General features: G+C 46.3%; 1 protein-coding gene across 2 annotated transcripts in view; it reads left to right on the top strand.

Moving 5' to 3' along the window:
• MYOF (myoferlin) overlaps positions 1–14,833 on the top strand; it is a 175,798-nt gene that overhangs the window by 146,700 nt on the left and 14,265 nt on the right. For both annotated transcript variants that reach the window (XM_063607824.1, XM_003825366.4), the window contains 7 exons: positions 1,606–1,761; positions 2,206–2,297; positions 5,691–5,861; positions 6,617–6,765; positions 9,559–9,698; positions 12,144–12,232; positions 12,329–12,424. In XM_063607824.1, coding sequence (XP_063463894.1) covers positions 1,606–1,761; positions 2,206–2,297; positions 5,691–5,861; positions 6,617–6,765; positions 9,559–9,698; positions 12,144–12,232; positions 12,329–12,424 — 893 coding nt within the window. The remainder of the gene's footprint in view (positions 1–1,605; positions 1,762–2,205; positions 2,298–5,690; positions 5,862–6,616; positions 6,766–9,558; positions 9,699–12,143; positions 12,233–12,328; positions 12,425–14,833) is intronic.

The raw sequence follows: 14,833 nt of genomic DNA, 5'->3' as shown, positions 1-14,833 counted from the left end.
CCATGCTTTCAGCAGGATCATCGTGACAACTTCTCACTTGACAGTCCTTGTCACCTTTCTCGTCACACTCCTCTCCAGCCTCCATGCAACCAAATCTGATCTTCTCTCTGGACTACTGAAAGGCTTTGCTTGGGTTTTCACAGTCAAGTCGCAACTCCTTTCAAAGGCAGAGCCAGTCTTTCCCAAGCTACATGGTCCCCTGCCTCCCTCCCCCTCACACACTCCACCCTCCTGCCTGGGAGAGCCTCGCCCAAGCCCCGGACACACCTTGTCCTCTCAATAAGTCGGAGGCTTGGGACAGGCTCTTCTTCCTTCCCTGGGTGCCCTTTCTACCTGCTTTGTGGTCTGACGAAGTCCTACTCATTCTTTTAAGCGCCAGCTCAAATGTCACTCTCTTTGTCAAGTGTTCCCTGATTGCTTCGGGCAGCGTGACTCACTCCTGCTCTGGGCTCCCACAGGTCTGGGTTCATGCCTCCATGAAAGCATCTTACACATGGAAAGTATCTGCTTTATAATTGCCCCTCCCTGCAACCACGCTTGGCAAAGTCATGGCAGATGTGCTGCTGCTGCTTTATAATCCTTTGCCTGTAGCAGACATTGCTAAGGGACGAGAGGATGATGCCCGATGTGTGGTCTCAAATCCTTCTCAGTACAGCCTCCCACCAAGCAATCACATATGGCACAAGAGCCAACCCTACTGAACATCACTGTGCCAGACGGGAGTCTTTGAGTTCTTTTGTGGGTCCCTAGTACCTGGCACATAGTAGGTGCTTATTCCATGCTGCTTGACTGAATAAAGACCACTGGAACTAAGACCTGTATGTTCTGAATCCGGCTTCAGTGCTTTCTCCTGGTTTTAAGGCAAAATATGTGGCCTCTCCAGCAGGTCTTGTTGGCTCGCTCCTTCAAAATACAATTTTTGTGGCATTACTATATGCCTAGTCCTGTGTTAGGCCCTGGAGATAGGGTGATGAACAAGACCTTATGCTCCCCTCACCCGTCTCTAGAAGCCCACAGTCTAATGAAGGATCTAGAGAATAAATAGATTATCTCAATGCAGAGGCCAGTGCTGTGCCAGGGGTGAGTATGGGGTTGGATGAGAGCACCCAGAGGACATACCAAGCCCAGGAGCAGTCAGGGAGGTTTCCTGGAGGTAGTGACACCTTTCAGCTGAGATTTGAAAGATAAACAGGAGTTTGCCTGGGAGTGGGAGGTGGAGTACAGAGGTGCTACAGGAAAAGCGGAATCACTGTTGGTATTTCGTTGGGTTTAAAATGTAATTATTGTTATTCCTATCTTCAAAGAATGTGCAGTATTTCACTCTTTCTCACCACCACCTCCTCCATCACACTGGCCCATGTTCTCCTCTTGACTCCCAATTTCTGCTCTGCCCTCTCTTCTCCCCTGTGAGCTCTCAAATAATTACTTGAGAATCATTTCACTTTCCCTACTGGAAATATGCAAAGTGCAATATACATTATTTATTTCACAAAAGGCAGCCTTCCATCCTTCAATCCCACACCCCTGGCGGAGGAGGGGACTTCCCAGGAGCCCTCTACCTGGGCCACCCAGGGCCCTGTGAGTCCTTCTGTCTCTCTCTTTTAGGGCTCCTTTCGGATCTACCCTCTGCCAGATGACCCCAGCGTGCCAGCCCCTCCCAGACAGTTTCGGGAATTACCTGACAGCGTCCCACAGGAATGCACGGTTAGGATTTACATTGTTCGAGGCTTAGAGCTCCAGCCCCAGGACAACAATGGCCTGGTAAGAGTTTGGGTGTGGGGCCTTCTCCTGTAGCAAGATAATTACAGTCATCAGCCACAATAATTGTCATGTTCTTTCTTTCTGGGCGTCTGTTATCTCACTAGGGGAAAGATACTCCATCAAAACAATGTATTCAGGAGGATTGTCCCCATGGGGATTTATCTAAGAGCTTGCGGGGGCTTAAGGTCCCCTGGTTCATCCTTCTCATTTTGCAGGTGTGAGCCAGGACTCCCCCCCACCCCCTGCCACCACCCCTGCACCCACACAACTGGCTGCATGCCACCCAAAGGAGAGCATTGCTCCCTTGTCTTAGGCACGGGGTGCCATGGCGGCCGCCTTGTCATCAGCTGGGAGTGGGTGTGGAGGCGAGCTGAGTCTGTCCCTGAACTTGACTTCACCTTACGCCCTACAATGATGTAACATCCCGTCTATTTTGTCCCACAGTGTGATCCTTACATAAAAATAACACTGGGCAAAAAAGTCATTGAAGACCGAGATCACTACATTCCCAACACTCTCAACCCAGTCTTTGGCAGGTAATATACATTCTTAAATGTTTTTCTGGCCTTCATTTCTCCGCGGAATATGCATGAAGACTCTAATATGTGTCCAACCCTGTCCTAGGCTCTGAAACTGTGTTTGTGAACTAGATAAACATTCTAGACAGGGGAGCAGGTAATAAATAGATAAACCTAAAATAAAAGAACTTCACAGAAGTGAAGAAGCTTGGTTCTGATAGCTTGCAGGGTAGACAGACAGCATTAGTACTAGTGTTATAGGAGCACAGGCCAGTTGGAGTTTTTCCGGGGACCCCCCTCCCACCTGGCTGGCTGCGGAGCTGTTTGTTTATATAAAATATCTCAAAAAAATCTCGCAACTCTGAGGTGCTATTATTATTCCTATTTTATTTTTTTTTAAGACAGAGTCTTGCTGTCACCCATGCTGGAGTGCAGTGGCGTGATCTCGGCTCACTGCAAGCTCCGCCTCCTGGGTTCACGCCATTCTCCTGCCTCAGCCTCCCGAGTAGCTGGGACTACAGGCGACTGCCACCACGCCCGGCTAATTTTTTTTGTATTTTTAGTAGTGACGGGGTTTCACCGTGTTAGCCAGGGTGGTCTCAATCTCCTGACCTTGTGATCTGCCCGCCTCGCCCTCCCAAAGTGCTGGGATTACAGGCGTGAGCCACCGCGCCCGGCCGAGACTCAGTGTTTAATGTACTTAGCTGTTAAGAGAAGAGTGAGGGCCAGGCACGATGGCTCACACCTGTAATCCCAGCACTTAGGGAGGCCGAGGTTGGTGGATCACAAAGTCAGGAGTTCGAGACCAGCCTGGCCAACCTGGTGAAACCCCGTCTCTACAAAATAACAAAAATTAGCTAGGCATGGTGGTGTGTACCTGTAATCCCAGCTACTCAGGAGGCTGAGGCTGGAGAATTGCTTGAACCTGGGAGGTGGAGGTTGCAGTGAGCTGAGATCGTGCCATTGCACTCCAGCCTGGGCGACAGAGCAAGACTCCATCTCCAAAAAAAAAAAAAAAAAAAAAGAATGAGGATTTGAACTCAGACCATCTGACCCCAGTGTCTGTGTGGCACGCCACGGTCTGATTTCCATCTCCATGTCAAACTTATTAGCTGCTCAGGGCAGGGATTACCAACCTGACTGTACAGGTGCAGAAAACAGGGCTCCCAGAGCTCTATTAATAGAGGTGGGGTAAGTGATAGAGCCGAGATTTAGCTAGAAATTCTGCTGACTCCAAGCCCCATGCTTTTCCAACCGCCTTGGTGATGTTTCACATTTGTGGCAAAGCCATCACCTGTAGAAAAATGTTCTCTGTCTGAGACATTTGTGAAAATGATGTTTTGTTCTCAGAACCTTGCTGAGTGAGAGAATACTGTGTTCTTATTTGTTGCGTGGCATATATTTTTATTTCTGGCTTTATTATCTTGCCCATATGCTTCTTTCCTTCTCGGGTTTGTTGGTTTGTAGCCTTATGTATTCTTTCTCTGTCATGCGTCACACACACATACCTGCACACACCCACCCACCACCGCCCCCCCGCCCCCCCGGCATGCTGCACACCCAAGGCCATGCGCCCGGGCCAGGGAATGGAAGTAATCCTCTGGCACCGCAATATGATCGTTTTCCTTTTCTTCCACTGATCCAGCCCCGAGGTCTAGACAGGAAAAGGCACGCAGGGCAGGAAGGAGGGCTCCCATGAGGGAGACAGGGAAGCAGGGAAAGCCAGCTTTGAAGGGAGAAAGGCAACCCTGTCTGAATTGCTCGTCTCAGAGGAGCCAGGCACAAGCTTAATTAAGTGGCAGGAAAAGTCTTGCTGGGAGGCACCCTGGAAGGAAGGGGTGCTGTAGGCTCTGCTCGGCCAATCGCTGTCTGGCGGATGGGCAGACTTCCCCTCATCCAGCAGAGTGGAGCCAAGGAGATGCCGGCTCTGCAGTCCCCAGATGGCTCCAGTCCATGGCCTCAGTCTTAGGGGGTAGCTTTCTTCTCCGCAGAGACTCTTGGGGACTCTGGAACAGGAATTCAGGAAGGAACAACCTTTCCTATGTGCGTGGCTGTTACTCAGAGTCCTATCCATCATGGCAGATCACCTTCAAAAGAATATGGGTGTCTTCCACAGGATATTAATTGATGTTCCAAGAAAAAAAAATATATTCCTTAGTAAAACCAAGACACTTGGGTTTAAAAGTTATAATTGCAGGACTTCTCAGAACCTTTAGTTTGTCCAGAAGAACTGCAAAAGAAGTGGTTCTCAACCTTATTTGACTGAAGAATTCTTTCCAGAGACCACATGTGATTTGCTTCTTGGAATTTGGGATTGGAAATGTGATGTTTGGGGACACATGTGGGTAAGGTGCTTCATGTGTCATGACTCAAGCACCTTTTCTCACGTCTGTTTTCTGCTCAAATGGATCAACATTCCTGGCTCTTTGGGCAGGGACCAGTCCACACACCAGAGTGCAAGGAGAAGGGGAGGAGGCAGAGAGGAGGCCTCTCACAGCTTCTCCTTCAATAGAACGTATTGAGCACCTTCTCCGGGACTGTCCCTCTGTGGACAGTGCAGATACAGAGCCCAAAGCCCACCCTCTAGCACACATCGCCCACCCACCACAGAAGCACTGTCTGACTCTTTCTCTTCATCTCAGGAGTGTTTGCATTTTCATATGGGTTCTATAGAAAAGCCTTAAAGAACTGGAGCCAAGGGCATACCCAGTGGGTCTGGGAGAAGAGGGGAGCCTTCGGGGCATCCTACGTATCACACCCTATGGTGAATCACACTCACTCCCCTCCCCTGTGCTTCTGTGGGGTGAGTCAAAGATGTTCCATGGGGCAGTGGTCTCTGTTGAGACAGAGGAGGGAACCTAGGAGGGGCACAGGTAGGGGGCTCTAAGTCAGGGTACTTGTGCCTTACTCATCTCTGAGCTGGGTGGAGGTGCTCTGGTGAACAGCTAATGGGCATGTGATGATAAAGTTAATAATATAATACATCATTATTATTATACTGGCATTGGAGCGATGCACTCATGTCAGACGCTCTCTAAATATTTCTTCACTTGACACTTAGAGCGACACTGATGGGAGGGGTTATTATCACCACTTTACAGATGAGAAAACTTAGCACAGAGAAGTAACTGGTCTAGAGTCCCACAGCTGGTAAGCAGCAGAGGTAGGATTTGAAGCTAGGCATTTAAAGCCCACAGGTTTCCCTGAGCAAGCATATGTTCTCTTCTTGTTCTTATTTCTAGTATGTACTATTTATCAAGCCACCCACCACCACCCACCCTGGTTAGCCTGCTCAGATGTCCTCCAGCAGCCATACTACACACAGCCTGGGAATTCTGTGCACAGAGCCCCGGTTTTTGTGAGGTACTCAGATGGATCATGGAGATTCTGACCTTGCATTTGTTTATTTAGGATGTATGAACTGAGCTGCTACTTACCTCAAGAAAAAGACCTGAAAATTTCTGTCTATGATTATGACACCTTTACCCGGGATGAAAAAGTAGGAGAAACAATTATTGATCTGGAAAACCGATTCCTTTCCCGCTTTGGGTCCCACTGCGGCATACCAGAGGAGTACTGTGTGTAAGTTGCTTTGACTGTACAAGAGGCACTTTGCTGCCTCTGACATTGGCACCTGGGGAGGCCTAGGCCCTCTACCTTAGTGCCTTCCTTCACTGAGCCACTGCTCCTGTCACTCAGTTAGGTATGGATTTCAATCGCAGGATTATTCTAGGGAATCTCCGGGCCACCTCATGGCCCCTATTCACATCACAGTGTGTGTAAAATGGTGGCAGCTGGAGCAGTGCTGTGCGCTGGGGAATGGCACAGTTAGCAGCCCAGAGACCAGTTCCCTTGCTCCCCGTCATTGAGCCCCTCCTGGATGTCAAGGACTGAGGACTAGCAACGTTTGATAGCAGGGATTTCCTGCCCTTGGGAAATAGGGATTCTCTGTGCCCTCTACTTAATTTTGTGACTCCCTCTTCCCCTGCCTGGTATACAGTGTCTTTCCACAGTATCTGATAAGACATAGCTTGCAATTTCTAGTTTATGAGTTTGCCTATTATGACTAGAGTGATCTCAACTCCTCACTTTTATGGAGGAGGAAACTGAGGGCTAAATAATATTAAATAAATAAATACATTTGTTTCTCTGAGGCCAAAATAGCATATGGGTTTTTAGGACTCTGAAATAGATTTCTAGGCCAAAGTCAGAGTGTAGCGCAGATTTTCTGCACCCACTATATGGGAGCACCTAAGAGTACATGAGCATGTATGTGTGAATCTGAGAAGAACCTGCAGGCTCCTCCGTAACTCCGAGCCACGTGATGCTATTCACAGTTCTGGAGTCAATACCTGGCGAGATCAACTGAGACCAACACAGCTGCTTCAAAATGTCGCCAGATTCAAAGGCTTCCCACAACCCATCCTTTCCGAAGATGGGAGTAGAATCAGATATGGAGGACGAGACTACAGCTTGGATGAATTTGGTGAGCACCTAGCTGTGGATTGTAAACTGGTACAAAGTATAGTAACCCATATATATTGCTGGGTTTGGGGGAGTGAATAGACAGAGCCAGTACCCTAATTATACCACATGAGACTGTGCACGTGACACTAACAACAGCCACGTCAGAGTTCTGCTGTCTTGTCAAGTGTCAAAGTGGACACATTTTCTTGTCTGCTGTTTCACTTGCCCTTTTTAGATTATAGCCATTAGAGCTTTATACAAAGTACTAGTAATGAACTAATTTCCATGTAATGCATAATTAGCTAAAAAATGCCCATACAGTAGTGCAGGAATTTCCCTTCCAGGTTTATCCCATCATTTGTTCTGTCCCTTCTCCCAGAAGCTTCAGGGATGCTATGGTTGGCTTGAAGAGCCTGCTATGTTCCCATTTGGCTCATGTTCAAGCTTGGGGTCTTGTTCTTTCCCAACCAGCAATTTATAATCCGACCTGTCCTGACGCATCAACAGCTAGCTACACTATGACAAAGACTGCAGTAAGCATCATAGAGCATGCGAACTGTGCTTCCATATTTTGCACAGGGGAGGGTTACCCAGAGGGGGCGGTGGCAAGGGCATGGGATATCCAGGGGGAGCTGAACAAACGTGCACAGGAAGAAAAGTGCTTTCTGCTCCTCAGCTTGATTCATGACATTGTAAAAAACGATGTTTTGAGGCCGGGCACAGTGGCTCACACCTGTAATCTCAGCACTTTGGGAGGTCGAGTCGGGTGGATCATTTGAGGTCAGGAGTTCAAGACCAGCCTGACCAACATGGTGAAAGCCCAACTCTACTAAAAATACAAAAACAAACAAACATAAGAGCCAGGTGTGGTGGCATGCACCTGTAATCCCAGCTACTCAGGAGGCTGAAGCATGAGAATCGCTTGAACCCAGGAGGCAGAGGTTGCAGTGAGCTGAGATCATGCCTCTGTACCTCAGCCTGGGTGACAGAGTGAGACTCTGTCTCAAAAAACAAACAAAAAAACTTATGTTTTGTCTTTCCATTTTAAAGAGGACTTGGTATCAGGGATGATTAGATGTTTAAGAAATGTTGATGCTGCTTCTAACATGTGAACTTGCAAACAGGATTGGAAATAAATTGGGAAGCATCATGGTCTAATGGTTAAGGGTACCCCCAAACAATCAAACAACTCCCCCGTCATGGGGATTGTTCCAGTTACTATTGATATATAACAGATCACCCCAAACTTAGTAACTGAAAACAACCATTTTGTTTTCCTCACAGTTTTGCGGGGTCAGGAATTCAGGACGGGCTCAGGTGAACAGTTCTGGCCGAGGCTGGCCATGAGCTTGTGCCGCAAGAGTATATACAGAATGCTCCCACTTACCGGATCTGGAGTTCTGGTCCCTTTGCTATTGGCAGTCCACAAGTTAGGTTTGAGCCTGGGTGGCTCATCTCCTGTGGTTGCAGTCAGATGTTGGCTGAGGCTGCAGTCATCTGAAAGCCCTGCTCGGGGGAGCAGTCAGGTGGCCCACACACACAGCTGGCAGTTGTGTTGGCTCTCGGCTGGGGCTGATGACCAGAGCACCTACACAGGCCTTTCCAGCAGGGCAGACTGCAGACTCAGGCTCCTTACATGTGGATGGTGTCCCCCAGAGTGAGGGTCCCCAGAAAACCAGGCAGGAGCTGTGTGGCCTTTTGTGTCTAAGCCTTGGAGTCACACAGCATCTTTTCTCCATACTCCAGTGTTTGACTACGTCTCCAGATTCAAAGGGAAATGACACAGACCCCACCTCTTCATGGGAGAAGTGTCAAGAGAATCTGGGGCCTATGTTTTTAGAATATCACAGTGGTGGCCGGATACAGTGGCTCACACCTGTAATCCCAGCACTTTGGGAGGCCGAGGAGGGCAGATCGCTTGAGCCCAGGAGTTCGACACCAGCCTGGCCAACATAGTGAAACCCCCTCTCTACTAAAAATACAAAAATTAGCTGCGTGTGGTGGCGCATGCCTGTAATCCCAGCTACTCGGGAGGCTGAGGCATGAGAATCGCTTGAACCCAGGAGGCAGGGGTTGCAGTGAGCCGAGATCACGCCATTGCACTCCAGCCTGGATGACAGAGTGAGACTGTCTCAAAAAACAAACAAAAAACCTAGAATACCAGTGATGCTAGCTGCTGTAAAAATTGAACCTCCAAATTTCCGTGTTCTAACACAAAAAAAGTTTATTTCTCATTGATTCTAAGTAGGTATCCTCCAGGTGGGTAGCTGTCTTCCAAGCAGTGCTCCATGAACCCAGGTCCCTGCCGTCTTCTAGCTCTGCAGTTCTTAAGTGCAGGAGTCTGAGGCTGCTGTTCCTTTTTGCAGCCAGAAGAAAAAGGCACATAGAGACTCCTACCCAGGAGGGATTTATGGGCCAGGTCCGGAGGGGATACACATGTCACTTCTACCCATGTTACCCTCTGGCTGAACTTGGTCACATGGCCTCCTCTAACTGCAAGGGAGGCTGAGAAACAGGCAGGCCATGAGCTCGTGCCACAGAAGTAAATATATAACGCTCCCACTTACCCGTTCTGGTGTCCTGGCCCCTTTACTATTGGCAGTCCACAAGTTAGGCTTGAGCCTGGTTGGGGCAGGGCTCCTGGTCAGAAGTTCTTTCTGTCAACTCTTCCTTCACAAGTCAAAGTTTGCATGTTGGCATTGCCTGTCCATTTTGGCAAAGTCTGGGATGAAGTGCTGGAAGCAGTTCTAGGCAATCTGGCTGAACTATTCCCAAATACTCATTCTTGCTTCAATGCTGCTTTCCATTGCAGAAGCCAACAAAATCCTGCACCAGCACCTCGGGGCCCCTGAAGAGCGGCTTGCTCTTCACATCCTCAGGACTCAGGGGCTGGTCCCTGAGCACGTGGAAACAAGGACTTTGCACAGCACCTTCCAGCCCAACATTTCCCAGGTAAAGGGCCTTCCCTCCCTTGAAGACCATTATCCCTGCCCCAAATGCAATGGCAGTAGTTGACATGTTTGTGCCTTTTATCTTCTTTGAATACTTTTAGATGCACAGAAATAGAAATGAGACTCAAATTAGCGTCATATCAAAAGGGAATTTTTTTGTAAGAATTTTCAGGTAACTCTCTAAATCTAGATAGGAGATTGGCCATGACTCAGAACAAACCAGAACCGGGGTCTCTCTGTGTCTCATCTGTTTCTCTGAGTCTATTTCATCTGCCCTCTTGCTGTGATCGCCTTCCTATGAGTCCAGATATTACAGAGAGTCCTTGAGTGCTTGTGTGTTGTAATGCAGCCCCATCTACTTCTAAATGCATAGGGATTTGTTGCCCAAACTTGGCTCCTTTGCCCACCATGGGACCACTGAGCTCCAGCGAGGTGGGCAGGGTCTGGGAAAGTGATTGAGCTCGGCCCAGTTCAGGAGGTGCCATCTGAGACTACAGTATCAGGGAGGCAAGGACCATGTGGATAGCAATGGGGGGACATTCCACTCCCAGAAGATGGAGAGCAGTTTCCATAGAAGCAAAGCAAGACATGGCCACTGACAAAATAATCTATGTGGAAGCTTGTTATAATGAAGATGTCCAGGCCATGTCTGCAGAGATTTGGATCCAGTAGGTCTAGGGTGGGTCCAGGAATCTGAATTTTAACAAGTACCTGAAGAGGTTCCGATCACACTTTAAGAAATATTAATCTAGGCCGGGTGCGGTGGCTCATGCCTATAATCCCAACACTTTGGGAGGTCGAGGCAGGTGGATCACACGAAGTCAGGAGTTCGAGACCAGCCTGGCCAAGATGGTGAAACCCTGTCTCTACTAAAAATACAAAAATTAGCTGGGCGCGGTGGTGGGTGCCTGTAACCCCAGCTACTCGGGAGGCTGAGGCAGGAGAATCACTTGAACCAGGGAGGTGGAGGTTGCAGTGAGTTGTGATCCCACCACTGCACTCTAGCCTGGGTGACAGAGCCAGACTCTGTCTCACAAAAAAAAGAAAAAAAGAAATATTAATCTGATGGATGCAAATATTGTTGACCCTGACAGCAAAACTATGGACATGCTGATTGCAAAAGGGTTGGCCTGGGCTTTCTAGGTTGTTTTGTCACTTCCTTCTCGCTTTTATTTTGTTCTACATTTCCATTTCTTCCTTTTCTTACTCTTCCTTTCACCAAAGAACTTATTCCTCCTTCTTTCTCTCCTCTCACCCCTTAGCCATATGAGGAGTTTCAAGAAATGACAGAGTGAGGAAGATTTCTCCCTGGGAATCCACAAACCCCCATCACTTCTGCCTCCAGCATTATTAGCCACAGACTGTGGCTGGGTTTGGGGAGACACTGGATGCCTAATATTCTGTAGAGTGCTTGATGAATTGTAGAGCCCTGAGCCCTAGAGATTAGTTGGAGGAGAGTCAGGATCATAGTAAAATACATCCTTTTCAAGAGCTCCACTTAATGTATTTTGATCACAATGCATTAGGAAGCCAATCTAGTGGCTTCCTTGGCAACTTTCTTGAAGATCAGTTTGTTTTTGTCTGAAGACAGAGTCTACAGAACATTCAAAAACAGTTTGAAGAATATAAATTGGTGTGTACGGTTGATATAGTTTTTTCATGGCATTCCTGACCTGTCTGGAAGAACATTCGAGTCAGATAGATGGGCCAAGTCTGTGGCAGTCAAAGAGCTGAGCAGGACCTCACCAAGATGGAGCACAAATGTCAGTCTAGGCTTTCACCTCCCCTTCCTGCTAGCCACTTACCTGGTGGTAGGCACTAATGAACCAATGGCCAGGAATCCTTACCTTTTGGGAACTGTAATGTTATCATTGTTTGAGCTCCTCTTTTGAAAATGCCATGTTGTTTTTCTTTTACAAAATTAAATACCATTTTCACTAATTGCATTCATTACTTTGATTTTATATTTTGAGGTAAGTAGAGAAACCCTTGGGTATGGCAAAATGGGGATTGGTGTCAGGTGGGCAATGTGATGGATAGAATGACAGCCTGAGAACTGCTAAAGGCGAAGGACCCAATTTTAAGTCATTGTAAGCGGGGGGATGTGCGCGCATGCGCGTGCCTGCCTGTGGGATGTGTATGTTGGGGTTGGGTTAGTGATGGGAAGTCTGCAGTTTTATTAACCAGGTGAGACCCAGACTATGATACAGGTGGGCATGTGCAGCCGTCAGAGACCCCTGAGTGAGAATGGAAAGTGGGTGGCCTAAATGACATTGTACATAAAAGATTAACCTTGATTTGCTCTCTTCCACTTCTTGCCTTCCATGTGGACTAATAAATTAGAGAGACCAAAGAAATAGTTTCATCTAAGAAATATGAAAGAAAATTGTGACTTCTGCTACCCATCATATAACTTCAGTCCTCTTTTCATTTTCAAATGGTTTAGGGAAAACTTCAGATGTGGGTGGATGTTTTCCCCAAGAGTTTGGGGCCACCAGGCCCTCCTTTCAACATCACACCCCGGAAAGCCAAGAAGTAAGTAAGTCATCCTGAGACCCTGATACATACACTGGGCTGGGGACTTGGTCCAGGACCAGAAAAAAAAGTACCTTCCAACTGTGCTTCTTGCAGATACTACCTGCGTGTGATCATCTGGAACACCAAGGACGTTATCTTGGACGAGAAAAGCATCACAGGAGAGGAAATGAGTGACATCTACGTCAAAGGGTGAGGTTAGCATGTGAGAGACTTTGCCAAGCTCAGGGAAACAGACTCTGTCCTTCGTGAGTTTTCATTACTGAATGTGCCCAAGATAGATAGCTAGGATTCTTGGTTTTTTGAAGTTATTTTATCTCAGTAATGTGATCTACTTAGGTAGCTCCTGGAAAGCAAAGGAGAGAGAGCAAGACCTGTACAGACTTTGTTTATGAGGAAAGCTATATAAGGATTATAAGAACTGATAAATATTTCTTTGTTTCCTTTTTGACCAAGTGGATTTTCTTCAGTTTCTTAAGCAGATTTATTATTTCTGGGACTTTTTAGCCACGTAGTTTCTTTTTATTCCTCTTTGATACCCTGAATAACTAGCCTTAGAAACACAAGTAAAGCTCCCAAAATTTCATTTTCTACATATTTTATTACCAGCAGCCCATGTCTATGGAAAAGAAGAAATGTTCGCAGATTTCAAAGGAAGTCATTTATTCTCCCAACCTGCACTGAGTGCCAGCATCCAACATGTCAAGTGTCATTGTTGTTCAATATTCTCTTACTTGCCTAATTCAATTAAATCGTCTCTGTGGATGGCTAGGCCTTGATCATATGCCTCGATCATAGATGTTGCATGCAGTACAGCATAGCAACTAAATTCTGGTGCTTTCCCTACTGTCTGGGAAAGGTAGTTAGCTCGCTGTTCTTCATCTGTAAAATGGTGATAATGATTATTCCTCCTTCCCAGGGATATTCAGGTGATCCAGTTATCCAAAGCATTTAGGACAGTGCCTGGCACATAGTATTGTTGCTATTCCACGTGGACTGAGTTTGATTCCTTGATACATGAAAGATAAGACTTGCGACATTTAATATATTCATAAAGTGAGAACAAAGTTTCACCTATAATCCCATGTGGCCTTCAATCAAAACTTTGTTAAAGATATAATTAGTATCATTTAGGTTCACTGTAAACAGGGAATGTTTCATCAAGTTCTTCATTATTATTTTTGGATCTCATTACCATTCTCTAGGGAAACTAATCTCAGCTAATTATATATATGCAAATTTCTAATTATATATATGCAAATTTATTTGACTATCATAAGCATTATTTTTTTTTTTTCAAATCAGGGAAACAAACTCAAGTAATTCTGAATGGAGAGAAAACTCCTCTAATCAGAGAATAAAGCTCAACTTAAAGTACCTTGCAAAATTTGGAATAAAAATCTAAATACGACATGTGAAAAGATGAATCGTGCATAAATACCATGCCTAGTGCTAGACACAGCTGGGTATTATATTTACATACCAAGCTATACATACATGCACACAAATACATATACCTATAGGAGCTGTTTGACTTGTCTTAAAGTATGAAAAGATTTATGTTTAAAATTAAATGTGAAAATTCACCAAAAAAAGAGAGGAAGAGCTGTAAGGGTGAGCAGTCTAGGGTAGGATGATGGTGACCCTTAGGGGTGGGTCAGGAGGTGAGGCCACCAAGGTCATGGCCAAGAGAATGTGAACTCTCCTCAGTGAGTTACCTTAAAAGTTAATAGTCAAAACTGGGCATGGTGGCTCACGCCTGCAGTCTCAGCTACTCAGGAGTCTGAGGCGGGAGGATCACTTGAGCCCCGTAGTTTGAAGTCCAGCCTGGGCAGCATAGTGAGAACCTGGCTCTTGTGAAAAAAAAAAAAAAAAAAAAAAAGGTTAATAGTCAAAAGGAATCTTTCAACTCATTTATCTAGTCAGTTAATTGACTAGCAAAAAGGAAAACTACTGCAGTTGATTGGTATTAATACCACTACTAATAGTAGGACTTAATATTTTCAAGTGACTTTGCAATCTCTGTGGTTCTTTGAGGCAGAGTAACAGATGTGGACTTCGCAATCAGACTGACCTGGGAATCCTACTTAGTTCTGTCAGTTCTGGGCTATGTGACCTTGTGCAAGTTAATATATTCTCTCTGAACCTCAGTTTCCTCTTCCACAAAATGGAGATAGTTACGCAGTTGTTGGGAAGAATAAAATAATGCACCTGGTAAAATATGTACCTGGTACATAGAAGATGATAACTGTGTGTTAAAGGTACCTCCATTCCCACTCTGCCCCTGCTAAACCATAATCTTTTCTGTCTTCGTGTCGACCATGTGAAGGGCGCACATATCATTTATCTTATTTTACAGATGCGAGATGAGGCTCAGAGAGTTTTTCCAGCCAGGCCTGCCTCCTACCATGAATCTCTATCTGTGGGGTCCAGGCATCAATATTTTTAAAACGTCCCCAGTCGATTCTAATGTGATTCTAATGTGCAGTTTCGAGAAAACCATGCGCTCTCTATTGCTTTGACAGTGTCAAATCGAATGTTACCCCCTGGTTTCAAACTAGAAGTCTTCCCAGTAGCAACAACTTCTTTCTGGGCACACTC

This window comes from Pan paniscus, chromosome 8, assembly GCF_029289425.2.
Source record: "Pan paniscus chromosome 8, NHGRI_mPanPan1-v2.0_pri, whole genome shotgun sequence".
Taxonomy (NCBI): Eukaryota; Metazoa; Chordata; class Mammalia; order Primates; family Hominidae; genus Pan; species Pan paniscus.
The sequence above is the reverse complement of the archived record's forward strand: the minus strand, read 5'-3'. Positions and strand labels throughout refer to the sequence as shown.